This window comes from Drosophila tropicalis, unplaced genomic scaffold (assembly GCF_018151085.1).
Source record: "Drosophila tropicalis isolate 14030-0801.00 unplaced genomic scaffold, ASM1815108v1 contig_694, whole genome shotgun sequence".
Lineage (NCBI taxonomy): Eukaryota > Metazoa > Arthropoda > Insecta > Diptera > Drosophilidae > Drosophila > Drosophila tropicalis.
The window spans coordinates 4,632,764-4,655,873 of NW_027173176.1; the positions used below are offsets into that span (position 1 = coordinate 4,632,764).

The 23,110-nt window shown below is 37.8% G+C and overlaps 3 protein-coding genes across 4 annotated transcripts; 1 reads left to right on the forward strand and 2 right to left on the reverse strand.

Annotated features, from left to right (window-relative positions):
- Positions 1-3,902: 3,902 nt before the first annotated feature.
- Positions 3,903-17,812, forward strand: Prm (Paramyosin). Of its 2 annotated transcripts, XM_068292316.1 has the most exons (9): positions 3,903-4,310; positions 5,341-5,397; positions 7,787-7,873; positions 7,941-8,107; positions 9,897-10,768; positions 10,829-10,956; positions 11,028-11,140; positions 16,486-17,101; positions 17,169-17,812. In XM_068292316.1, exons 1-9 carry the CDS (start codon positions 4,188-4,190, stop codon positions 17,643-17,645), a joined length of 2,640 nt encoding a protein of 879 aa, XP_068148417.1. In that variant the 5' UTR covers positions 3,903-4,187; the 3' UTR covers positions 17,646-17,812. The 2 variants fall into 2 exon arrangements, with proteins under 2 accessions (XP_068148417.1, XP_068148418.1); XM_068292317.1 differs by lacking the exons at positions 3,903-4,310; positions 5,341-5,397; positions 7,787-7,873; ... (2 more) ...; positions 10,829-10,956; positions 11,028-11,140 and adding exons at positions 11,420-11,579; positions 11,645-11,764; positions 12,179-13,293.
- A 1,595-nt stretch (positions 17,813-19,407) lies between these two features.
- Cp16 (Chorion protein 16) lies at positions 19,408-20,020 on the reverse strand. Its single transcript, XM_068292522.1, has 2 exons — positions 19,652-20,020; positions 19,408-19,580 (listed from the first exon to the last, which is right to left on the reverse strand). Exons 1-2 carry the CDS (start codon positions 19,974-19,976, stop codon positions 19,492-19,494), a joined length of 414 nt encoding a protein of 137 aa, XP_068148623.1. The 5' UTR covers positions 19,977-20,020; the 3' UTR covers positions 19,408-19,491.
- Positions 20,021-22,005: 1,985 nt separating this feature from the next.
- Positions 22,006-23,051, reverse strand: Cp19 (Chorion protein 19). Its single transcript, XM_068292512.1, has 2 exons — positions 22,894-23,051; positions 22,006-22,728 (listed from the first exon to the last, which is right to left on the reverse strand). The coding sequence occupies exons 1-2, from the start codon at positions 22,906-22,908 to the stop codon at positions 22,162-22,164; spliced, it is 582 nt and encodes a 193-aa protein (XP_068148613.1). The 5' UTR covers positions 22,909-23,051; the 3' UTR covers positions 22,006-22,161.
- Positions 23,052-23,110: the final 59 nt, after the last annotated feature.

The following is a 23,110-nucleotide window of genomic DNA, read 5'->3' on the forward strand; positions in this document are numbered from 1 at the left end:
AGGAAAGAGAGAAGAGACAACGACCAGAGCAGAGTGATGAGTGACTTCTGTCTTCTCCCATAGAGCTCCTGCCTCCTAGTTCTCCTCCTCCTTCTCTCCTTCTGGCTGTGTGTGTGTGTCTCCATCACTGACCTCAGCGTAGCTGTAAAATGCTGGGCAATGAGCCGGAAAGTTAGGTAGGTAAGTTTATGCAGAGATAAAAAGGAACGCATTCTACCTTTCTCTCTCTTTCTTGTTGTCTAGGGTGTGTGCGTGTGAAGCAGTTGGGAATTATAAGCGAAATTTAGTTGCAATCATCTAACGAGGAATTTGTTTGACAAAAAGGTGTCGTTCGCTCTTTTCATTTGTCTGGTTTATTTTTAGCTGACTTATTTATCGAGTTAGATTGCTTTGCTACATATTCGCCATGTTATTTTTAAAATATTACACATTCCAAAATGTGGCAAACAGAGAATATATATATATATGTATATTTTTTTTCATTTTAAATATACCTACACACAAACTTGGTGTGTGAGTGTGAGTGTTTGTGTGAGTGTGTATCTACATGCATAAAATAAATAAAGTTATGGCAGTGCCGATCCTCAAGTAGCACTAAGTATCTAGAAGATACCAAAACGAACGATATTTCTTTTTTTTTTTTTTCTCTTCATCTATTTTCTTATGTCTGTATGTATGTATGTATTTCTATGTGTAGTTCAGGTGAAATGTGTGTGGAAAATGAACATGATTATGAGCAGCAACAACAACAACACGACACAAAATGAAAGAAACAAAATTCAGTTGCTAAAAATAAGCGAAAAATCATTTTTAAGTATATGTATATAGTTATATAGGAGTAGATATATGACTGTGTCTGTGTGTGTGTGTCACAGGTGGAGAAGATCGTGTCGAGCACATATACATACATATATACAAACACACTCAAAAAGCTTTTCTTTTTTGGAAAATTCAAGCCGAAAAACTCACTCAAAATTGTAACAAAATTGTTTAATAATGCGTGCAGTTCAGATCAGCTATATATCTATATATCCATGATCCATTCATACATACACACGCCCAGTTGCTACATCTATGGAATTACTCTATATAATAATAATAAATAGATTTGCCAACATTTCTCACATATAAATATTTATGTGGTTATTGTTGTTTTGCCATTTACATGGCCATTAAACAACAATTGTTGGCTGACAGCATATTGTCTGAGAAAAGCCAGACATGCAAAGAGCCTTGTCAGCGCATTGCCAAGGATTCAATTCACTCAAACTGTGTACATATATTTAACCTGTATGTTGCATACATACAATTTCTAAATGTATAGATAGAAATCGAGTAATTTTTGTTTATAGTCTTTTTTTACGATATTTATTTATGTCACAGCATAATATTTTTCGATGCCAAAAGTCACAAAAGTCTGCTCTCTCTCTCATCTGTTTTATTTATCTTTTTCTCAACAATTTTACATATAATTGAAATTGGCTTTTTGGCATAGATGATATTGAGAACAAAATATAAAGATATCTTCTCATATAGATTCTATAAGTATAATATTTCCAGCCACTGTGGCGGAGGTCACGTAGACAGTGCCTGAAAACTTAGTGAAAATGAAAATTTCAACTTAAATATCCTTGGCAAAGTTTCGAAAAGCTTTTAAGCCCTAAATAATTAGGGGAATTAAAGAAAGGTTACTAAACTGTTTCAGTTCTACAAATTCTGACAAAAATATTTCTAAATGCAACACACTTAGTGGGGGGCAATTGCCAAAACCTGACTACGCCCTTGAACATAAACATTTCGATTGCAAACCTTCGGAAACGAGAACAGATCAATTCCATTTCTCATTCAATTGGAATTCAAATTCTGGGATTGAATTAAGTATGGCTAATATTATTTCCAACCTAAAACCGAATAACTTGACTTGAAATCAAAAGTAAGAACAGATATCAAATTTGATTCCAATAAAAACATTCAGAATCCGAACAGCGATTAGGTTTATATGGGATATATTATAAATTGTATAATTGTGTAAGAGAAGTTTCAATAAGCTTGGGTAGTCCATTCTTATCTTCCTGTCTAATTCCAAGTCAAAGTTTGAGAAATAAAAAAAATGGGATAAATTATTTATTAAACCCTTTTCTCCAGTTGTTAAGTCGTTGTAATCAATTGGCTGATTACCTAAAGTCAAGATCTCTCCTAATGGTTTGTAGGAACCATTTTACTTTATATATTAATATAGTAATTTCTTAGTTTAGCCTATGATCGATCAGTTTTGAAAGCAAATCAACTTGATTATTTATGATCGCGAATAATTACATTGTTGCATCTGACAGGCATTATTCATTTTTTCCTATAAACAAACAAAACAGTTTCTAAACTAAACATTTATAGATTCTAGAATAACACAAAATGGAATACATAAGTTGGGGCATTTTTATCAAGAGACTTTTGTTCCTTTTGACTTTAGAAGAATTTCTCGCTTTTGTCTCCTTTCTATAATTTCAAATAAAAAATAAAGCCGTGCATTAAATGTTGCTGCTGTTTAATGAATTTATTGTTAAATTGGTATAAACAAATTGAATTGATCAAGTCACGTTGGTCTGGTGGGTGAATTTACCAAACATATATATATATACACATATTCTCTTTATCAGAATTTACGTGCTTAAACAAAACGGAAAAACTTGATATTACAAAACATGGCTAACACTAACTAACTGACTAGTTAGCTGGAGATACAACACAAAAATAAACAAATATACTTACTTATATATGTACATATATAGTTTTGTATATATTTACATATGTATGTATCTTTCCTATTCCATCTTTATGGTTTTTTTTGTTGTGTGTTGTTGTTTTTTTTTTTTATGAAAATTATGAACTTTATGAACGCTTCTGTTTAAAAGAAGCTGCCAAAAATTTCAACATGACTTATATGTTATGGTAGGAAAATTTACGTGTAGATACAAAATTTTGATGAATACCCTAACCAAATGGGGGGATACATTTACTTGAGTAACGTTGAAAGTTAAAGATTAAGTATCTACAGAGAAAATCAAGACTTTCGTCCTCTCAAGCTGGTGGTGTTTGGATATCTAAGAAGGATTTCCTCTCTATAATTAGTTGGTAAGAAAAGGGAGACAAGATCTTAAAACTTTCTTATAGACATTGTTCAAAAGAAGTTTTATTGGTAATTTGATTGATCGATTGATTAGGGTATAGAATCTTCGTCTTAAACTTGGCCCACTGGGTTTTCTTTTCGCTTTGGCCAGACGCTATTCAGTGATACATACAGAAAATGAAACGCATGAGGAGCATATAAATGACACAGGCTAATTACAGGTAAGCGGAAAAACAACAGCAAAGTGAAAAAAAAAGCACTCACACACACAGAGAGAGAGAGACACACACACCCATAGGGAGAGAGAAATAGATGAAAAATCTTCGTTGAGTTTATTTTTGTGGGGGATATTCGGGCAACTAGCGTGAAAATGCGTTTACACACGGCAAAAAGCCGAATTACCAACAAGAAGAATAGAACAAAAAAAGAGCCGAATCAAAGAATGTTCCACACAACTGAGCAATTAACACACACGCACACACACACACACACACACACACAGATACAGACACAGACAAGCAGCGACTATGGCATTAGGATAGATGCTATATGCCGGACAAGGAGATCGAGGGACCAAAATGAAAAAACTCACTCAAAATGTTGAGCCACCGTGAAACGCTTGCCGAAAGTATTATGTGGGCTTTTCTTTCGATGGGGACAAGAGGCGGGTTGGGCGGCCAAAAAGCACACTCAAAAACTCGAAGAAGGAAAGACGATGGGGAAAAAAAAACAGGCGAGCCGAGCCAACGAGAAATCGTAGAAATAGACGAAAACATTTGCGATCAGCGACCAAATCAACGAAATACTCTTTATTCGAACGACAACGGGATCTCTTGTTCAGTAGATCACCAGCCTTACTCCGACGTTTATTACGAATTTTTTCGGTGACTCGGTGACAACTACAACAAACTCTGTGTGCGGTGCTGTAGAGATTTTCCGTTCTAAACCAGAATACTTGAAAAATCAAACGCGCTAACGAGAAACGCGTAACGAAAGGAAATTATTTTTTTTTTGTTTCAAATAGAAAATCAATTTTTTTGAAAATCTAATCAATTCAAACATCATGTCGTCATCGCAAGCTGTACGCTCCTCGAAATACTCCTACCGGGCCACATCCACCGGACCCGGTGCGGCCGATGTTAACATCGAATATATTCAGGATCTGAGCTCTCTTTCCCGCTTGGAGGTAAGAAGAAGATGATCATGATGATGATGATGAATGGATCGCAACACAGAATGCTGGATGCAATATGGAAAAAACTTTGTATTTTGTGTAAACCCGCTCCCTCCACTCCATCCCTTCCTCTAATTCGATAAAGAAAATTTCAAGAAAAACGAACAACTGAAAGATTGAAAAGCAAAGTTAAAGAAAAGCCAAAGAAAACCCGAAATGTTGTGCGTGTGTACGCCAAAATTTTCGGTGTGTGTGATGAAGGAATACGAGAAAAGTCAAAGAAAATCAAAAAAAAAAAAAAACCAAACGAAACGAAACGAAAAACTAAACGAACAAAAAAAAAAAAAAACCTTAAGGAAAAGAAAATTAAAAGAAAAATTCTTCAGAGCACTTACACACACACACACACACACACTCACACATACACACTCTAACTAAAATGTATGTGTCTGCAATGCGTGTGTAACCGTGTGTGTGTGTGTGTGTCTCTGTTTCGGTGTGTGTTGTTATTCGCGCCGTTTTTGAGTGTGGAAATATACAAAATTCGTTAAGCAAATTATATCTACATATAATTATATATATGTATATATATATATATATATATTTGTGTGTATATATATATTTGTATATATCTACCTATAACGAACTGACTGTATAGATACATACCTCTATAAGCATTGCTAAACAAAATTATGTAATGAGCATCTATGAGATACATTTCAATATCTAAAAACGAACAATTTTTGACTTTCTCTAAATCCTTTGGTAATATTTTTTTTTTCTACATTTTTTTCTGTTTTTCTTTTCAATGAATGTTTCCTTCATTTTTTTTACATATTTTTTTTCTGTGCATAATGAAATAAATTGTGATATGAAATGACTAAGAAAATGTGAAATTAATACCAATTTTCATATATACATATATATAATTTTTTGTATATACATATTTTGCATATAGAATGAGAAGAAGATGATTTTGTTAACTAAATGAGATTATCTATTCAAAGTAATAGTAAATGATGAAATTTTTCAAATTTTCCAGGACAAGATCCGTTTGCTCCAAGATGATCTTGAAGTTGAACGTGAATTGCGTCAAAGGGTGAGTAGAAATATACTTCTAATATTTACTAGATTTAAGATCAAATAGGATTAGCTTTATATTAAGTTTAATAGGCAAATAGTTGATTAGACTAAAAACCTTAAAATTAAGGGAAAGATGTTTCACATGCGTACCGGCTAGAAATTGATGTATGTAGATGATGATGATGATGATGATGAAAAATTCTTCTCTCTCTCTCTCTCTCTCATTTCGGCCCCCAATTTCACAGTACGAATTTGCCGTATTTTCACTTTTATCCGTTCACGCCAAATGTCACCCTAAAAAAAAAAAAACAACAACAACAACACCCAAAAATATGTGGAAAGTCAACAAAGCAAAAACACAAATAAATAGGAAGGAAAATCAAGTAAAAAGACAAACAACAAAAAGCCAATTGCTGAGCTAAGAATAAATCCTACCCTTCAAGAGTTTTCCATTTTCAGTTGGTTGTTGTTATAGTTGTAGTTGTTGTTGTTGTTGTTGTTGTTCTATTGGTTGTTAGCACAAATGATGATAATGATGTGTGTGCATTGAACTTCAATTGGTTTCGACTGACTGACTGACTGATTCTCTGGGTGTGCATGTGTGTGTGTGTGTGTGTGTGTGAGTGTGATAAATGATTTAGTTTAGCTTATTGTTGTTGTGCCTTTGCAAAGACAAAACATTTACTTTACACAAAGCAAATAACAACCAAAATACAGAAAAAAAAAAGAAAAGGGAAAAGAGAATAGAACATTTTTTTGGCATACCAAAAGCCCAAAGCACTTCCATTCAGCATGTGCATATTGTTCCCCAGAGAGTGTATGTGTGTGCGTGTGTGTGTGTGTGTTCCTGTTTGCCATTACAAATTTAGAAAATGCGGCCCGGTCTGGCCTGGGGCGTAGTATAGAAAATATACCAGGAAAATATGTGGAGGAGGTGCTAAAGGTGGAGACGAAAAAAAAAATCGCATTTCTATCGCATTTTGTGGAAATAATTTTAATTACTTTTGCTTTATGGATTAGCACACACACACACACACACACACACACACATAGTATGCGTGTGTGTATATGCATGCATATATGTATGTAGATTCATATGAGTTGCTCCAAGCAAATGGCCAACACTCATACACACACACTCATAATATGGAACAAACTGGCTAAAATTAGCGCACGACATTCAATACACAAGCAAATGATTAACTTGAAGCAGCAAAAACAAGCAAGCAACCAACCAACCAACCAGCAACAACAAAATAAATATGAACAAGCCAAAGTGGCAACAACAACAACAAAATAGAAAAGAAAAGAAAATAGAGTAGCCAAAAAACATCATCATCTCTCGGAATGAGAGACCAAAAGGAAAATTCGCTGGCACACACACACACAGAGACAGCCTTCAATGTGTGGGTTGGCATGTTATGTGTGTGTGTGGGAAAATTAAATAATTTTCATGCACATTAAAAGTTTTCACACCGCCTGCTGGTATATTTGTAGATTTCTATCTACATATGCATATGTATCTATGTATAGGTGGCAACAAATACCAAGAAACAGAAAACTGAACACAAAAATGTATCTTCAAGATACATATGGCGCAAATGGATTTACGCTCACAAGCCCCCCCCCCAACCAATCACCCAATAGATATGGCCTTTAGAGCAACTTTGTTCAATCCCATACATACATATACTCATACCCATTCATACATATATGTACATAGGTACTTATTGGTATTGGAAAAACCGAAAAAAACATGACTAAGAATGTGCTAAATAGAAGATCTATTCAAGTTTATATGCTTAGGAAGGGTTTTTCGGCTGAAATTTTTCAAATTTTCCTAAAATTCGCCAGCAATCTGGTCCATGCCACAAATTGCATTCAAATGCGAAAAAAAAACACACATAAAATTCCATTTAATTACCAGTCAAGAAGAAAATTCTTCAATTGGGTCAACAACAAAGAAAAGAACAGTTTTTGATATTCTTCTAGTGAAAAAGTTGTGATCAAATGAAATGGCTTTTTTGGAAACATTCACTCAGACACAGATGAATTGTTGTAGAATGACTGACCGCATACATACATATGTACATATATATGTAGTTGTTCTTTTCACCTATGCAAAAAATGTTTAATTTATTCGTTTTTTGTTGGCATTTTGCCATTGTTATTTTAGATATGGCTGCATATGAATAATTATTTTTGACTGATTAATGTGATTTATTATATAGCATGGACCATTTGAATTGAACGAATATATGTAGTTCAATGAGATCTAGAATGATCGAAGTCAAGTCCTGATTGTATAGATAGTTTATGCACTAAGTATGCCAAGCTAACTGATAAGCCATTTATATATGTACATAAGTCATAGACTAATTTCTATTGTTTCGCATCAATTACAGATCGAGCGTGAGAAAGCCGATCTCAGCGTTCAGGTCATACAGATGTCCGAGCGTCTTGAGGAGGCCGAAGGTGGTGCTGAACATCAAGTAAGTTTTGTGCAAAACTAAAACATAGATTTGATTATTAACTCTATTCAATTGTTCCTTTTGCCAGTTTGAAGCCAATCGCAAGCGTGATGCTGAGCTATTGAAGCTGCGCAAATTGCTTGAGGATGTTCATCTTGAATCTGAGGAGACCACCGTGCTTTTGAAGAAGAAGCACAACGAAATTATTACGGATTTCCAGGAACAAGTTGAAATCCTAACGAAAAATAAGGCTAGGTACATATACATGCGTATCTCTCATATACATATCTACTTTCTAACATTGTGTTTGTTTGTATGATCGGAATGATTGATTGCCCATCAGCTGGTTAAGTTTTCAATGTCTTGCCACAAGTCTTGTAACAACACACACAATGGCTTAGTAACCTTGCATTTGCCCCATTGACCCAAAAACGCAAAAACCGAAAAATCACAAAATCAAGAACCAAGAACCAACCATAAAAACATAAACCATAAACTAGCAGAAATCCAAAAAAAAAAAATAACCAGATCATAAACAATTCATCAAAATGCCATGACAAGCGGAAAGAAAAAACTAAAACAAACTGACAACTGAAAAATTGCATTGCTTGCAAAGTTCTATTGACACAAATTTTGTAAAGTGAAATTCGAAAAGTGAGAACGAGAGACAAACACAGAGACAGACAGAGAGAGAGAGAGAGACCTCTTGTTGGTACTGCTCATATTTCCAAATTGAATAAAAAAAAAACACACAAACACGTTCAAAAAATATATATACATATATCTATATAAATGTATATATATGCCAAAATTTCCAAAAATAAATGCTAAGGAATTTTTTCTAATTTCAAAATCATTACCCAATTCAAGGCTAACGGCCAATATGTATAGTGTATGCTTGTCTTTGCCTCATCTCGAGTCTTTTGGCCTCCTGTGACTTGCTAAATTTGTAGTCTATAATCCACACATAATCCGTTTAATCACACTTAACAGTTAGTAAGTTGTATTACCTAGTTGTTTTGTTGCAACTTTCGGCTATAATTCCCAATGAGTTTGCGCACTTCCGCCATATGATGCGAAATATCAGACACCTATAGTCATCTCACTCTAAACGCAAAAGCTTTGAAAAGCTTGTGGTCTTTGGGGCACGCACGAAATCAAATCATATGTTCCTGCCCCACCACCAACACCACCGACTACAACAACAACAATCCCACAAATTAGAGGCTAGGCAAATATTGTGTGTGTTTTTGTTTTTTTTTTTTTTTTGGCATTTATTTTTAGAAAATTTTGAAAATTTTCATCGAAATTTTTGTTGCTGTGCTCGCTCTTTCATTTGCCAAACGCTCTTCCACCGCCTTTCTCTCTCAGTGTCTGTCTCACTCTAACTGCCTGGTTGTGTCTGTCTGTCTATTTGTCTGTCCGTTCGCCTGTCTGTCTGTCTGCCTGTCTTTCTCTCATTTGCACCAACGCCCCAACCCAAATATGTCTTTGATTGAATCATATTCAAAATGTGTGTTGATATTTAATGTTGTTGTTGTCTCTTTTTGACCAATTGAACTTTTTGGTGGAAATTCGATACGTTTTGCTTTTGCCTTTTCACTTTATTTAGGTAGGTGAGTGAGTGGGTGGAAGGATGGATGGGGATGGAGATGGAGATGGGGTGGTTGGGTCAGGTTGGTGAATGAATTTTGCCCCCTACCCACCCTGCACCCTGCCTGGCTTCACCCCCTCCCCCTCCCTACCGACCTACTAATGAACTGTGGCAAAACGTTGAGAATGATCAATCGAATGAAATGAAATTTTTTATTTTATATTTAACAAATTTTCATAGCTTGCTTCCAGGCGATTAATATAATCTGATCTGAACATGTTTTTAGCCCCCTTGGCAGAGCTTTTGTTTATATCGATCATACTTGCTTGATCCATTGATTACCAAAGCTTGTAAGCTTTGGCCCCTAAGTATTGAGAGTTTTTTCTTTTTTGCTTCTCTTGATCTTCTTTTGGTCGTAATTAATGTGAAGATTTTCAATAATGATTTCAGAGCCGAAAAGGACAAGGCCAAATTCCAGGCTGAAGTCTATGAGCTGCTCTCCCAAATCGAATCGTACAACAAGGAGAAGATCGTGTCCGAGAAACACATCTCCAAGTTGGAAATCTCCATTAGCGAGTTGAATGTGAAAATCGAGGAACTGAATCGCACTGTCATCGATATCACTTCGCATAAATCTCGCCTCTCGCAGGAGAACATTGAGCTGATCAAGGACGTCCAAGATCTCAAGACCCAGCTGGACACTGTCTCGTTTTCCAAGAGTCAAGTGATCTCCCAACTGGAAGATGCACGCCGCCGTTTGGAAGACGAAGACCGTCGTCGCTCGCTGCTCGAATCTTCATTGCATCAGGTTGAGATCGAACTGGATTCGGTTCGCAATCAACTCGAGGAAGAGTCCGAGGCACGTATTGACTTGGAACGTCAGTTGGTCAAGGCCAATGCCGATGCTACTTCATGGCAAAACAAATGGAATGCCGAAGTTGCAGCTCGTGCCGAAGAGGTCGAAGAGATTCGTCGCAAGTACCAGGTGCGCATCACCGAACTGGAGGAGCATATCGAAACCCTTATCGTTAAGGTCAACAATCTGGAGAAGACCAAGACGCGTCTTGCCAGCGAAGTTGAGGTCCTTATCATTGATCTGGAGAAATCGAACAATAGCTGCCGCGAGCTGACCAAATCGGTCAACACCCTTGAAAAGCACAATGTTGAGCTGAAGAGCCGTCTGGATGAGACCATTGTCTTGTTCGAGACCAGCCAGCGTGATCTGAAGAACAAGCAGGCCGATCTTGTGCGCACTGTCCACGAGCTCGACAAGGTTAAGGATGCCAACAACCAATTCGCCCGCGAGAACAAGAAATTGGGAGGTAATCACAAGACAATAACCGAAATTCAACCAAGTGACTAATAATCGTTCTTATTCTTAGATGATCTTCATGATGCCAAGGGTGCCATTAACGAATTGAACCGCCGTCTCCATGAATTGGAATTGGAACTGCGTCGCTTGGAGAATGAACGTGATGAGCTTACCGCTGCCTACAAGGAAGCTGAGGCTGTAAGTTTCTATCAAACAAACGATCGATCGATCTTGTTGAATTCACTATTGATTTCATTTGCATTTGACAGGGTCGCAAGGCTGAGGAGCAACGTGGTCAGCGTTTGGCCGCTGATTTCAATCAATACCGTCACGATGCCGAGCGTCGTCTGGCCGAGAAGGATGAGGAAATTGAGGCTATTCGGTAAGTCGGTTTTTCCCTCTATCTCTCTGCATTTTCTTCAATCAACGCCGAAACAAACAACGATTGGAAGTGTCCCAAAAAAATTAAAGGGAAAAGCGAATAACAACAATAGGCGACAAGGCCAATCAGTTTAATGTACAAACTGTTTCCTCTGCCAAAGCGGAAGCCCCTGAACGAAATGAAATGAAATCAATCGATTGGTTTTGCAATCGATCTCAATTCGAAATTCAAAATCAACTAATTGACCCATTTAGCAAATCAGTACAACTTTAACAGTCGCGACCAAAGCAACAGCATTAGTTTTCTAGGCAATTGGCTGAAAAGCTATCACTAAAGGAGCCAAACATCCTGAGGGGAAAGAGGGCAACACAGTGATAGAAAAAGATAAAGAGAGAACACGGAGAAGAGATAGACAGCATACCAGGCTCAAGTCCAAGAAGTTTGTCATCATGAATTTATTGAACCCTTTTTCTTTTTAATTATTTAACTCAATTTGTTCAACAGAAAATTGCGCAGTTGTTGCGATTACACAATCAAAAAACAATAAGAGTGTTAGTTTTTGGTGTGTTTGTTAACAAAAAGAGAGTTAAGAGTTTAACCAATTTGTGAATCGAGTGCCAACAGGTATGTGATATAAAGTTGGTTTTAACTTGAGCATTTTCTTTGGCTGTGATTGCATCATTGTGAGGTTTATTCTCCAGTCGGTTGGAAAGAAGCTTTCCCAGAGCATTATTGGTTTTTCCCACAATTTTCAAAATTTTCTTCAATGAAATTTCGTTCAAATTTCTAGACTCTAGAGTATTGCATAAAATGCGTACAGACTAAATGTGTATATATATAATTGTCTGTAGTCTGCAATGCCAGAATGGATCAATCATAGCCAAGAAGCTCAACAAATTGACTGCCAACAAACGGATAATGATGATGATCATGATGATGATGATGATGATGTTAGAGTCGTCCATCATTATTATGCTCATATACCTTTTGGTCGATGCCAACAGCTGAACAACAAACAATACTGCAATCTTTTTATAGATTTCGACAAAATTTGAAAAAGAAACAAAATTTATTTGCAAAAAAGCAGCAGCAACTGTTGCCAAAAGCCAGAAGAAGAAGAAGACAAGGACCACAGAGCTACAACCACAAAACAAAAGAGAGAGAGGAAGGCGAGCAGCAACAGCAGCTACAAACCCATTCTTTTGTAGCTTTAATTTAGAGTACTCAAATCACACATAGACACCCTCTCCCTTACCCTCTCCCTATCCCTCTCATAGCACATTAGCAACACTTTCTCTCCTTTCTTTCGTCCATTATTGCCAGAGAATAATGGCGCTGGCTTTGAAGCAACGTCCATCGCGTTTCCGTCATGCAACAACCACATATGATGACAATTATGGCTATACAATGAATTTCTATCAGCCAATGCTAGACTATTTGGACGCAAAGGCTAAAGGCCTTAAAGTACAGCAGCCGCATCTGCCCTGGGTTAGCGAGAGGGGTTTGAAGCAATATCGCTCCTCGAATGCGGTAAGGCAGTATAATGCCGATGAGATTGTACGTCTGTCGCGCACCTGCGCTGCCCGTGCCGATGAAATTCTGCTTAGCTTTCGGGCACAGAAACGCACGCCTTTCAGTGTGCAGAAGCTTGTCGACGCAACGCGTGTGGCCAAGCACATTGAACCGGACACAGTTGTTGAAAGATCGCGCCAACGTCGTCGTCGTCGTCAGGAGGAGCTCGAGGACTTGATTAAACGCGATACATTAAAGATATTGCAGCGTATACGCAAAATAGAGCTAGATAACGAAGTTGATCAAATGTCTGACGATTTCAAGCGTTCGATACGCGGCAAGTCCGCCAGTGCCATTGCCCAGGCACTGCTCTCCGAGTCGGAGCGTAATATCAAAACGGCCAAAAAGGAGGAAGAGGACTATATCGCCCAAACCTTAGTCCGTTCGTCGCGTGCGGTTTCGCGTGCACGTTCCACTTCGCCCATCGATGGCCAATTGCGTGCCCATACCATGCACATCGAGTTGATGGACGATCGTCTTGTCGATAAGCTCGATCATCGTGTGTCCTCATCGCTGCACAATGTAAAGCGTCAGTTGTCGACATTAAATCAACGCACTGTCGAATTCTATGCGGACAGCAGGTGCGGTATAGAGGATAAGTGTTGGGTTTGTCGCAAAGTCTTGCGAACACATCCCAAACTCAAGGATTATAGCTATATCTATTGGAAGCACTAGACACAAAGAAAAACCACCCAAACACAACCAATTCATCCCCATTTTCTTTGAACCCAATCCAACCCCCTTACCCCGTAAAAGTAGTATAACAATCTATTGAATTCAATACATATTAGTTCGTCTTGGGTCAGACGATATGTATAGATACATATATACATATATATCAATTTTTTTTTGAAAATAAATGCAAAAAACCATATTTGAAATTGTTAGGCAACTTTTTTGCTCAAATAATTCAAAAAATTCTTCATTTCCATTCTCAAAACTCATTTCATTTGCTCTGCAAAGTTTAAGAAAAGTCAGGAAAAATTATGCCAATTTGTTTCTCCTACAATGTAGAATTTTCCTTGGTTTTTGTTGCATGTAAAATTTATGCACTTTAGCCATTTGGGCATTTATCTTCTGTTTCTGTGTCGTCTGTCTGCATTTTCGTGGTTGTCTTTTTTTGTTTTTAATTATTTTTATGTTTCTGGCTAATTGCTGGCAACAACATCATAACATTTTGACCATCATAAGGGCAAGATTGCATATATTTCTAGATAGAGACATTTCTAACAAGATCGATATTCTATTCTTTCAAGGTTCGTTCCCCTCGTTCCACTCTCTCTCTCTCTCTGTGTCTCTCTTTCTATATACATATATTGTCTGTGTTGTCATTAAAGTTTGAAATGAAAAGCGCAAGTGTTTTGGTCATAGGCATCAAATTTTTGAAAAACTAATGCCAACTGAACTGAACAATCTCATATTTCGCACCCCACACACACACACACACACACACACACTTCCACTCAGGTATTTCCACCTGCCCCAAGCCCCCCGCCTACACCCACAATACTCAACCCTGTATAGCCCATTGTTGTCTAAGGTTGTCCTTCAAGAGTTGAACAATTTTTTGGTTTTTATTTTGACTTTTTTTGACAGCATGAAAATAAAATCGACGAAATATTTTTGCGTAGACAAAATACATAAAATTAAACGAAAATTCACTTGCGTTTGCACTAGAGAGATACTAAATAAATACTTTGGCAAGGCGACAACAATGAGAACACATAGATTAAGTAACCAAAACTAAGACAGAAAGAAAAACAAGAAAACGCGCATGAAAAACAAGAAAAGCAGAGAACAAACTGAAGAGGAACCCCAAAAAGATGATCCGAATGATAAATCTGTTGCATATTTCCCTCTTTCTTTTTCTTCCTATGACATATTATTTCACGTAAAGGCATTCGAGAATTTCGTATATATTTATACTTAAATGGTTAGATCAGTTGATAATAATTTGGACTATAGTTTATGCAAAGCAGATCAAAATGAAATGGATCTCCGATAAGATTTAGCTGTAGAGAAATAACCATTTCTAATATAAATATAATTAATAACACATTTAGGACATTAGTCACCATTTGATCTAAATGGATTATAACCCATTTTTCGATTCGACCCTTCCCAACCAACATCCAGATCCGAAATTGTATCTAAAAATGGCTGTTACCAGGACAAATTTTGATTAATTTACTAGTAACTAATGTGCTAAACATTCTAACTAGTTGATAAAAACATAATCAGAATCAAAACTTATGATGTGTTAATGTTTTTTGCTTTGGTTATTGAAGAATATGTTAAAATTGATAAGATATGCAGTTAACAAACATATCTTGTCTGCTAGAAGCATAATTTAATTTACTAGCTCTAGATAGTTATAGTATAGATCAAGTTAGAAGTAGATCAAGTTACTTAAACCACAGAGAAGAGAACAATTGCAACACTTGCTCTTATTGGCCATAGAAATGAAAATCTAATGGTCAATCTGGGTACTAATACTATTCCAGATAGATCTTGGAGAATACTTACTCAATACAGAAACAGATAGATAACTCTTATTGTCATTCTGGGTAGATTCAGCTAACCATAGCATCTTAAACAAGTCCTTATTCTGTGTTGTATTTGAATAGATCAGCTCAATTTAGAAATTGACTAGAACAGATACAATAAACTAGCTGAATGGTTCAATAGAAGACTATATTGACGTTAATAAGATATAGAAAGCTAACTTCTAATGCCAGGAAATCTTGGATTAGTTTTGCTTGCCAAATGAACGATTTTTCCCCACCAAAATGATGAGCTACAACCACTAAGTCCTTCTGAGATAGATCCTATTATAGAAAAGATATATATTCTATTACAGATCGATTATCATAACTATATTTCTTCATGGAATTTATCACTTAGATTTGAATAGATAAACTTTCCTAGTTAGGCTAGCCAACTTTTGATACTATTTTGGGTTGAGTCTAGGAAAAAATTAAATTTCTTAGTTGCCTCACTTTTAATGCCATAAAAATTACATATGATGAACTAAATGGTCTATTCTAGAAATAGTTATAATATAATTTATTTCAAAACTGATTGGTTAATAGAACTATCTGGGCAATCTTTGTCAAGTGAATCAACAACTTGCAATTAGAAAAATAAAAATTACTCAAAATAAAACAAAACACAACAAATTTCTTGTTGGCAATGTTATTTATCGTATACATACATACATATGTACATATGTATATGTAATGACAATAGCCAAATAGAAAAACAAAACACATCTATGACTAAAATTAAACGCATGATGCACTTGCATTGTCTATGCATCGTTGCCATGGTCCCTTGCCCGTCCCTTACCCCCACCCACACACCTTTGAAATGAAACAAAAGCAAGGAACTAATAGTAGAATAGAGAATGCTCGCTATTTGTGACAAGTTCGATGTCTTTATCAAGCGTAAAAATAAATGGGTAGAGAAAAATTCGCCAATGCAGCAGCCGCCAAGAAAACAATGCAATTTTTGACAATGCCAAAAATCACCTGAGAGTGCAACAGCAAGTTGAGTGCTGAGTGATGCGAAAATGTAAATTTCATTTGTGGGTCAGTACATTGGGGCCAAAAATACATTTTGGCGTTTGGCTAGTAAGCGAAAATCAAAAATGAAAACATGTATTTTGGCTTATGTTACTTCCAAAGATTGTTTGTTTGATTGATTGATTGATTGAAGATATGACACTTTTAGGTATTTGTGTAATAATTCTTGGAATGCATTTGTCTATATAGCAAGCAGACATCGATCGAGATCGAGCAGCTCAATGCCCGTGTCATTGAGGCCGAGACTCGCCTGAAGACCGAGGTGACCCGCATCAAGAAGAAGTTGCAGATCCAGATCACCGAATTGGAGATGTCTTTGGATGTGGCCAACAAGACCAACATCGATTTGCAGAAGGTCATCAAGAAGCAATCGCTCCAATTGACCGAACTCCAGGCCCACTACGAGGATGTCCAGCGTCAATTGCAGGCCACCCTTGATCAGTATGCCGTTGCCCAGCGTCGTCTGGCCGGTTTGAACGGTGAACTGGAGGAAGTGCGCTCCCATTTGGACAGCGCCAACCGTGCCAAGCGCACCGTTGAGCTGCAATATGAGGAGGCCAGCACTCGCATCAATGAATTGAGCACTGCCAATGTCAATCTGGTGTCGATCAAGTCGAAACTGGAACAGGAATTAACTGTGGTTGCCTCCGACTACGAGGAGGTGTCCAAGGAGTTGCGCATCAGCGATGAGCGTTACCAGAAGGTGTCTGTGGAACTGAAGCACGTTGTTGAGCAGGTCCATGAGGAGCAGGAACGCATTGTTAAGCTGGAAACCATCAAGAAGTCTTTGGAAGTCGAAGTCAAGGTAAGTTCACCGGACAATACTTTCACTGTATGATCTCATCTAATGCTCCTATTCGCTTCCCTGTTAGAACTTGTCCATTCGCCTGGAGGAGGTTGAGCTGAATGCCGTTGCTGGTAGCAAGCGTATCATTAGCAAACTGGAGGCTCGCATTCGTGATTTGGAATTGGAATTGGAGGAGGAGAAACGCCGTCATGCCGAGACCATCAAGATCTTGCGCAAGAAGGAGCGCACCGTCAAGGAGGTGATCGTTCAATGCGAGGAAGACCAGAAGAACATTATTCTGCTGCAAGATGCTTTGGATAAGAGCACTGCCAAGATTAACATCTACAGACGCCAGCTGTCCGAGCAGGAGGGTGCCACCCAACAGACCACCACCCGTGTTCGCCGTTTCCAGCGTGAATTGGAGGCTGCCGAGGATCGCGCCGATGTTGCTGAATCAAACTTGAACTTGATTCGTGCCAAGCACCGTACATTTGTCACCACCTCCACTGTGCCCGGCTCTCAGGTCTACATTCAGGAGACAACAAGAACCATCACCGAATAGATAGAGAGATAGAGAGAGCGAGATTCATAATGTCCCCCAACAACAACAACAACAACAACAGCAACATCATCAGCAGCTAAAACAACAACAAACATTTTACAAAATATTCAAATGATAATTACAAATAAAATTGAATAGCAGATAAAACAACTATCTGATACACAAAATCGAACACAAAATATATACTACATATATATATTTGCAACTTAAAATGTTGAGCAGCTAAAAAAAAACACCAAACTAATTTTTTGCAAACCTAAAAAACCAAAAAGGAAAACCAAAAATTTTTATAATTTAAATTTTTTTTTTTTTTTTTTTTTGAAATTGCATCTCTTCTGGGCCGCACACACACTCACTCACTTATACACACACACACACACACAGACACACATACAGGCAGATTAGATCCAGAATCATGATAAAGATCAATCCCAATCGATCGATCGATATGAAGAGATCCTTTTCTCCCCAAGCCCCCCGTAACCAGTGAGTCGCCGTAGAGTTGTTCGTATAGGTTATACTTAATAAATACATAACACTACACACACACACACACTACACACACACACACACTACACACACAAACACACACACATCCTATCTATACATATGATAAATAATAATAATATTTTGAAGTTCATGTAATTTAATTAAAATAATGAACCTGAAAAACAAAAACAAAGAAAACAAACAAAAAAAAAAAAAAAAACAATTAAATTAAAATGAAATGAAACACAAATAAGAACAAAAAATTACCAATAAAATTGAAAAACAGCGAAAATACAAATTGAGACCTCGAGAGTTAGTTACATAGAGACATCGAGAGACATCGAGAGAGAGAGAGAGAAACGAGAGTTGTCTTAGCTGATGGATGGCAACAAAAACCAATACCAACTACAGTAAACACCCCTTTAAAACAAACAAACGAGTTACCCAAAAACCGCTTCAACTATTTGTTTTTCTTTTAGTTCATTTTATGTTTAGTAGGTAAATATTTTCTGTGTGCTCGTAACGAATTTTGAATTTTACATTAAATGAACAACAAAAAGAACAAAAAAAATAAAAAAAAAAAAAAAACCAAAAACAAAACAAAAACTGAGCAAATTTCATATTTTTTACTTTGTATTTTGCAATAAAAACGAATTTAATTGATAATAATAACAAACAAATTAAAAAAAAAAACCCAAAAAAAAAATATTTAAAACAAAAAATTAAGAAACAAAACGAATTTCCTCGAAAGGTATCAACTGGTTCGGTGGGGAAAGGGGCTCCCTTTTTGTCTCTTAAGAAATTCTCTTGGTCTGAAAGTTTTCTTATATATTGGGAAAATGCAAGGAAAATCCCTTTATGTTTTCCATGCATCTCGACATCTCGAAAACAACTTCTCAACATTTCTCTTATAAATATTAGAACTTTCAACTGGTTAACCAAATGGCCAAAACAAAACACAGTTCAGTTAGAAAGATTAGTGGGCTTAGGGGGAAATAGTTAAGAACAATATTAACCATTGTGACGGTAGTCGAAACCAAGTTAATGGCCAACAGATTTGTTCTTTGTTTCTTTTGTTGTTAAACGAAAACTGTGAACCTTAGAAAGTTGTTGAAAATGTTTAGATTGGAGTTCACACTTGGAAGAGAGAACACCAAGTGCACAAAAAAGTTGCTGAATTGCTCAGGAGTCAGAGATGAGAGATCATTTTATCTTTGATCCAGCCATTTGAAACCCACGAAAATTCCCCGATTAAAAAAGACAATTTGGTAGATTTCACTTTAAACTATCACTATTTATTAAGAGTCTTGAAACTGTAACAAGAACAGACGGAGAGAACACAGTTGGCTGATTGAATTTAAACAGCAGCTGCTGCCAATTTGGAGCCAGTTTGCAGAACGGCGGATTTCTCGCCATAGGCACCACCATAGTGGCTCTTCTTGAAGACTGCAGAAAGAGAAGGAAAGAGCCGCAGTTAGTATGATGACAGCTGATTGAAAATTTCCTTCAAAACTTACCGGGATCGATCTCAGCAACGAAGGAGCGTGGTGGCAAAGCAGCAGCATAGAGCTTGTCCAATGGGCCGTATGGCTTGACCAACAATGGCTTGCCCTGCTCCCAGCCATAACGGTTGAGCTCATACCAATTGGCAGCATCCAATTTGGCAGCAGAAGCCGCTGCTCCAGCAGCATTGGTCAAGGCGGCAGCCTGAGCCTCAGCTGTCTCGTAGGGCTTGACAATATCGCCATAAGACTGACGGCCATAGTTCGAGGGCCTGTAGGCCATTGTGATGGTTAGGCAGCAGGCGGCCAGGCAAAGGAGACGCATCATGTAGGCGGACATGTTTATTTTGTTTGAGTGTTTCGCAAAACTAATTAACAATAGCATGTGGCCAAATTGCTTTTATAGCCATTATATTTGAGCTGGCCAGAGATTTGTGAGTGCGCTAAACGTGACCAAAACAAGAGTAGGTACCTGAGAGCGACGACGAGTCATGACGAAACTGTGACACTTTGGGAAGATGCCGGCACCCCCCTCGCCATCCCTCCAGCCTGATAAGAGGGCCCCCTCCCCATCCATCCGTCCATCCAGACGAAACAGAAACGAAACAAAAACCCAAGAGCGGCGGCCATTCGGTTCAGGTTCAATTTCTATGCTTCGAAATTGAAATTGCACTCGAAATTATAAACTATATATGCACATATAATACAGACGACAATGCCAATGCGAGAACACCACAAAACAGCTAGCTGGCTAACAGAAAGCTAGCAGCTTCCATTGATAGCAGCTTCCCCCTGCATGTCACGCTCCGTTTCGGTTTTTGGTATCTATCTTGGACAACCTGGCTACCTGCACGCAGCATCATACATCATGGTTTCTGAGTGATCAATGAACCAGCCACAGCGTCCCATCCATTGTCATTCCGCTGCCGTTGCTCTTCAATGGGAGACCTCTCTAACGGTGAAGATAATCCAATTCCACTCCTCTTTGATATGGTATCAAACGAAAACTCCTTTCACGTAAATTCACAAAACAAATCGTTGCATTTCACTCGATTATCTAGTGAATCATTCATCATTGACTCGAATGTCGAAGGTACAGAAAGTGCAGAACAAAACAAAACCAAAGAATGAAAATGAAGAAGAAAAAAATTAAATCCAACATTGTGCAATTTTTCGACCTAAACAGATTCAGCAGAAGTTTTGCTTGCTTTCACAAAAAGTAATCAACAACAAACTTGAAACTTTTGTTTTCTTCTTTTTCTCTTCACTGATAAAGAAAGAAAAAATGTCAAATGAAAATGAAAAAATAAATGGCAAATTTCAAATAAAAATTTATGACGAATCGGCATTTCATTATAATTTCTTTTTACGCTAATGACAACATTAGTATTTATCAAGTGATGAGATTTCCATTGAGATTATAACTTGGTCTGGTCTAAACTAATGGCTAAGACCGTTAACCGCTTTCGAATGTATGTGATTATATCGATCTACAAACTATAAAAAGACAGACCCCAGACATTTTGAACAACTTTTGAAACTTCGTACAAACTAAAAAAGAGAGTTTTTGTTCTGATCTTTCGATTAGAGTCGAAAGATCGATTATTGATTTTTGAGGGTGGAATCATTCATTTTGGTAAGGGAAATCGGTTATTGAATATCAAAATGTTTACTTACTTTACTTAATCAATGAATAAGTGAATGATATTTAGACTAGACATACATCTATCTATATAGAGTGACTCTTTACTATTGACGGAGAGAAAAGTAGTTGATATAGTTTATCTAACTCAAAGGTCTAAGAATCTAAGGATCAATCTGGAATAGATATAAATCTACATATAGAGAAACAGACAGACGAAACAACTGACTGACATTCAGATCAATGGGCAGTCGACTTGGACTCCTTCTGCTAGGCGATGCATCATGATCCAGAGTATATATACCATATCTGAATGGAAAAGCTTTTTTCTGTCTGTTGCAAAGACATCAATTGATGGCAAGAGCATTTGGCCTTTAAGCAACAGAAAAAACGGTGAAAAAAAGAAAATATGTTCAAAAGAAATACATCTAAAGTAACGTCACTAAGGTTTTAGTTAATAATTACTTTAAACATCATGCATCATCCATGCAATTAAATATTGTTTTGGGAGAATTTTAGAAAGATTCTTCTCTGCGAAATCAAAATGTGAGACATTGTTTTGGCCACCTGATCGCCATGCACGTTGCAATTTTCAGAATGACCAATCAAGTGCATATTTTTGGCGTCGAGCAGCTGCAACAGCTGTCGAGAATCAATAAACCACCCAAAACCGGATCCATTTATCTAACAATATGCTAAAATAGGTATTAAACAAAATAACAAGATGTTTTTTTTTTTTTTTTGTTTGTGGTTTTTTGGAGATTTTTTTATTGTTGAAGCCGTTTACGGGAACAGCTTGATGGTATTTACACAATCCACTAGAAATTCTTTTGAAGAAGGTGAAGCAAAAAAAGTGGACGGAGACATCATCATACTAATTGGCTTAGTATTTGGGTCCCTCAACACCGTAGCCGGCGTTGTTGTAGTTGTTCTCTGGGACGAAGAGCTTGGCAACTGGAGCTGCTGGGCGGATGGGCAGAATCACCTTGCTGTACTCGGGGGGAGAGACGTAAGCACGGTAGTTGTTCTGTCCGGGATAGAGGAGAGTGGCGCCAGCTGGCTGGACAGTCCAACGGGGACGTCCATAGCCACCGTGTCTCTGGCCGTAGCCGCCATGGGGACCCTGACGCTCACCGCCATAACCATGTCCCAGACGCTCACCGCCATAGCCTCCCTCCAGACGGATGGGGCGGAGGATTTCGTGGTGTCCATGGTGGTTTCCACCATAGCCGCCGCCATAACCGCCACGTGGTCCACCGGCGATTATCTCAACGGGACGCTGTTCGTTGCCACCGGCGGCAGCAGCCGAGCTGGAGGCAGCCGAAGCGGCACCACCATCATTGCCGCCATAACCACCAATGGGACCAGCAATGGGGCCACCATATCCACCATGTCCGCCGCCATAACAGCTGCCGACAGCCAAGTAGGCGCAGATGAATACTGCCAAAGTCTGCAAAACGAAACCAAGAAAAGAACATTTGAATCTTTGTCTTATTTTTTACTGCTGTTGGTGCTGGTAAACGGAACGGGAAGTGGGTGACTGTGACGATGACGATGACGACACCAACATTGGTGATCTTCGATGCCGATGCCAAGAGATGTCATGGGTACTTACAGCGAATTTGTTCATGGCTATGATTTCTGTTTGGCACAGTTGGCACAATTAACAAATTAAAAGCCAAGCACACTTCTTTATATAAGCAAAATAATTGTAGCACTCGAAACGTGATCTCGCCGCAAAATTTATCACGGCTTACCTTTTGTGGCCAAAGCTGGGCAAGCTTGGGTGAGCTCAAAAGACACCAGCTTCATATTTTGCTCTCCAGCTTGGT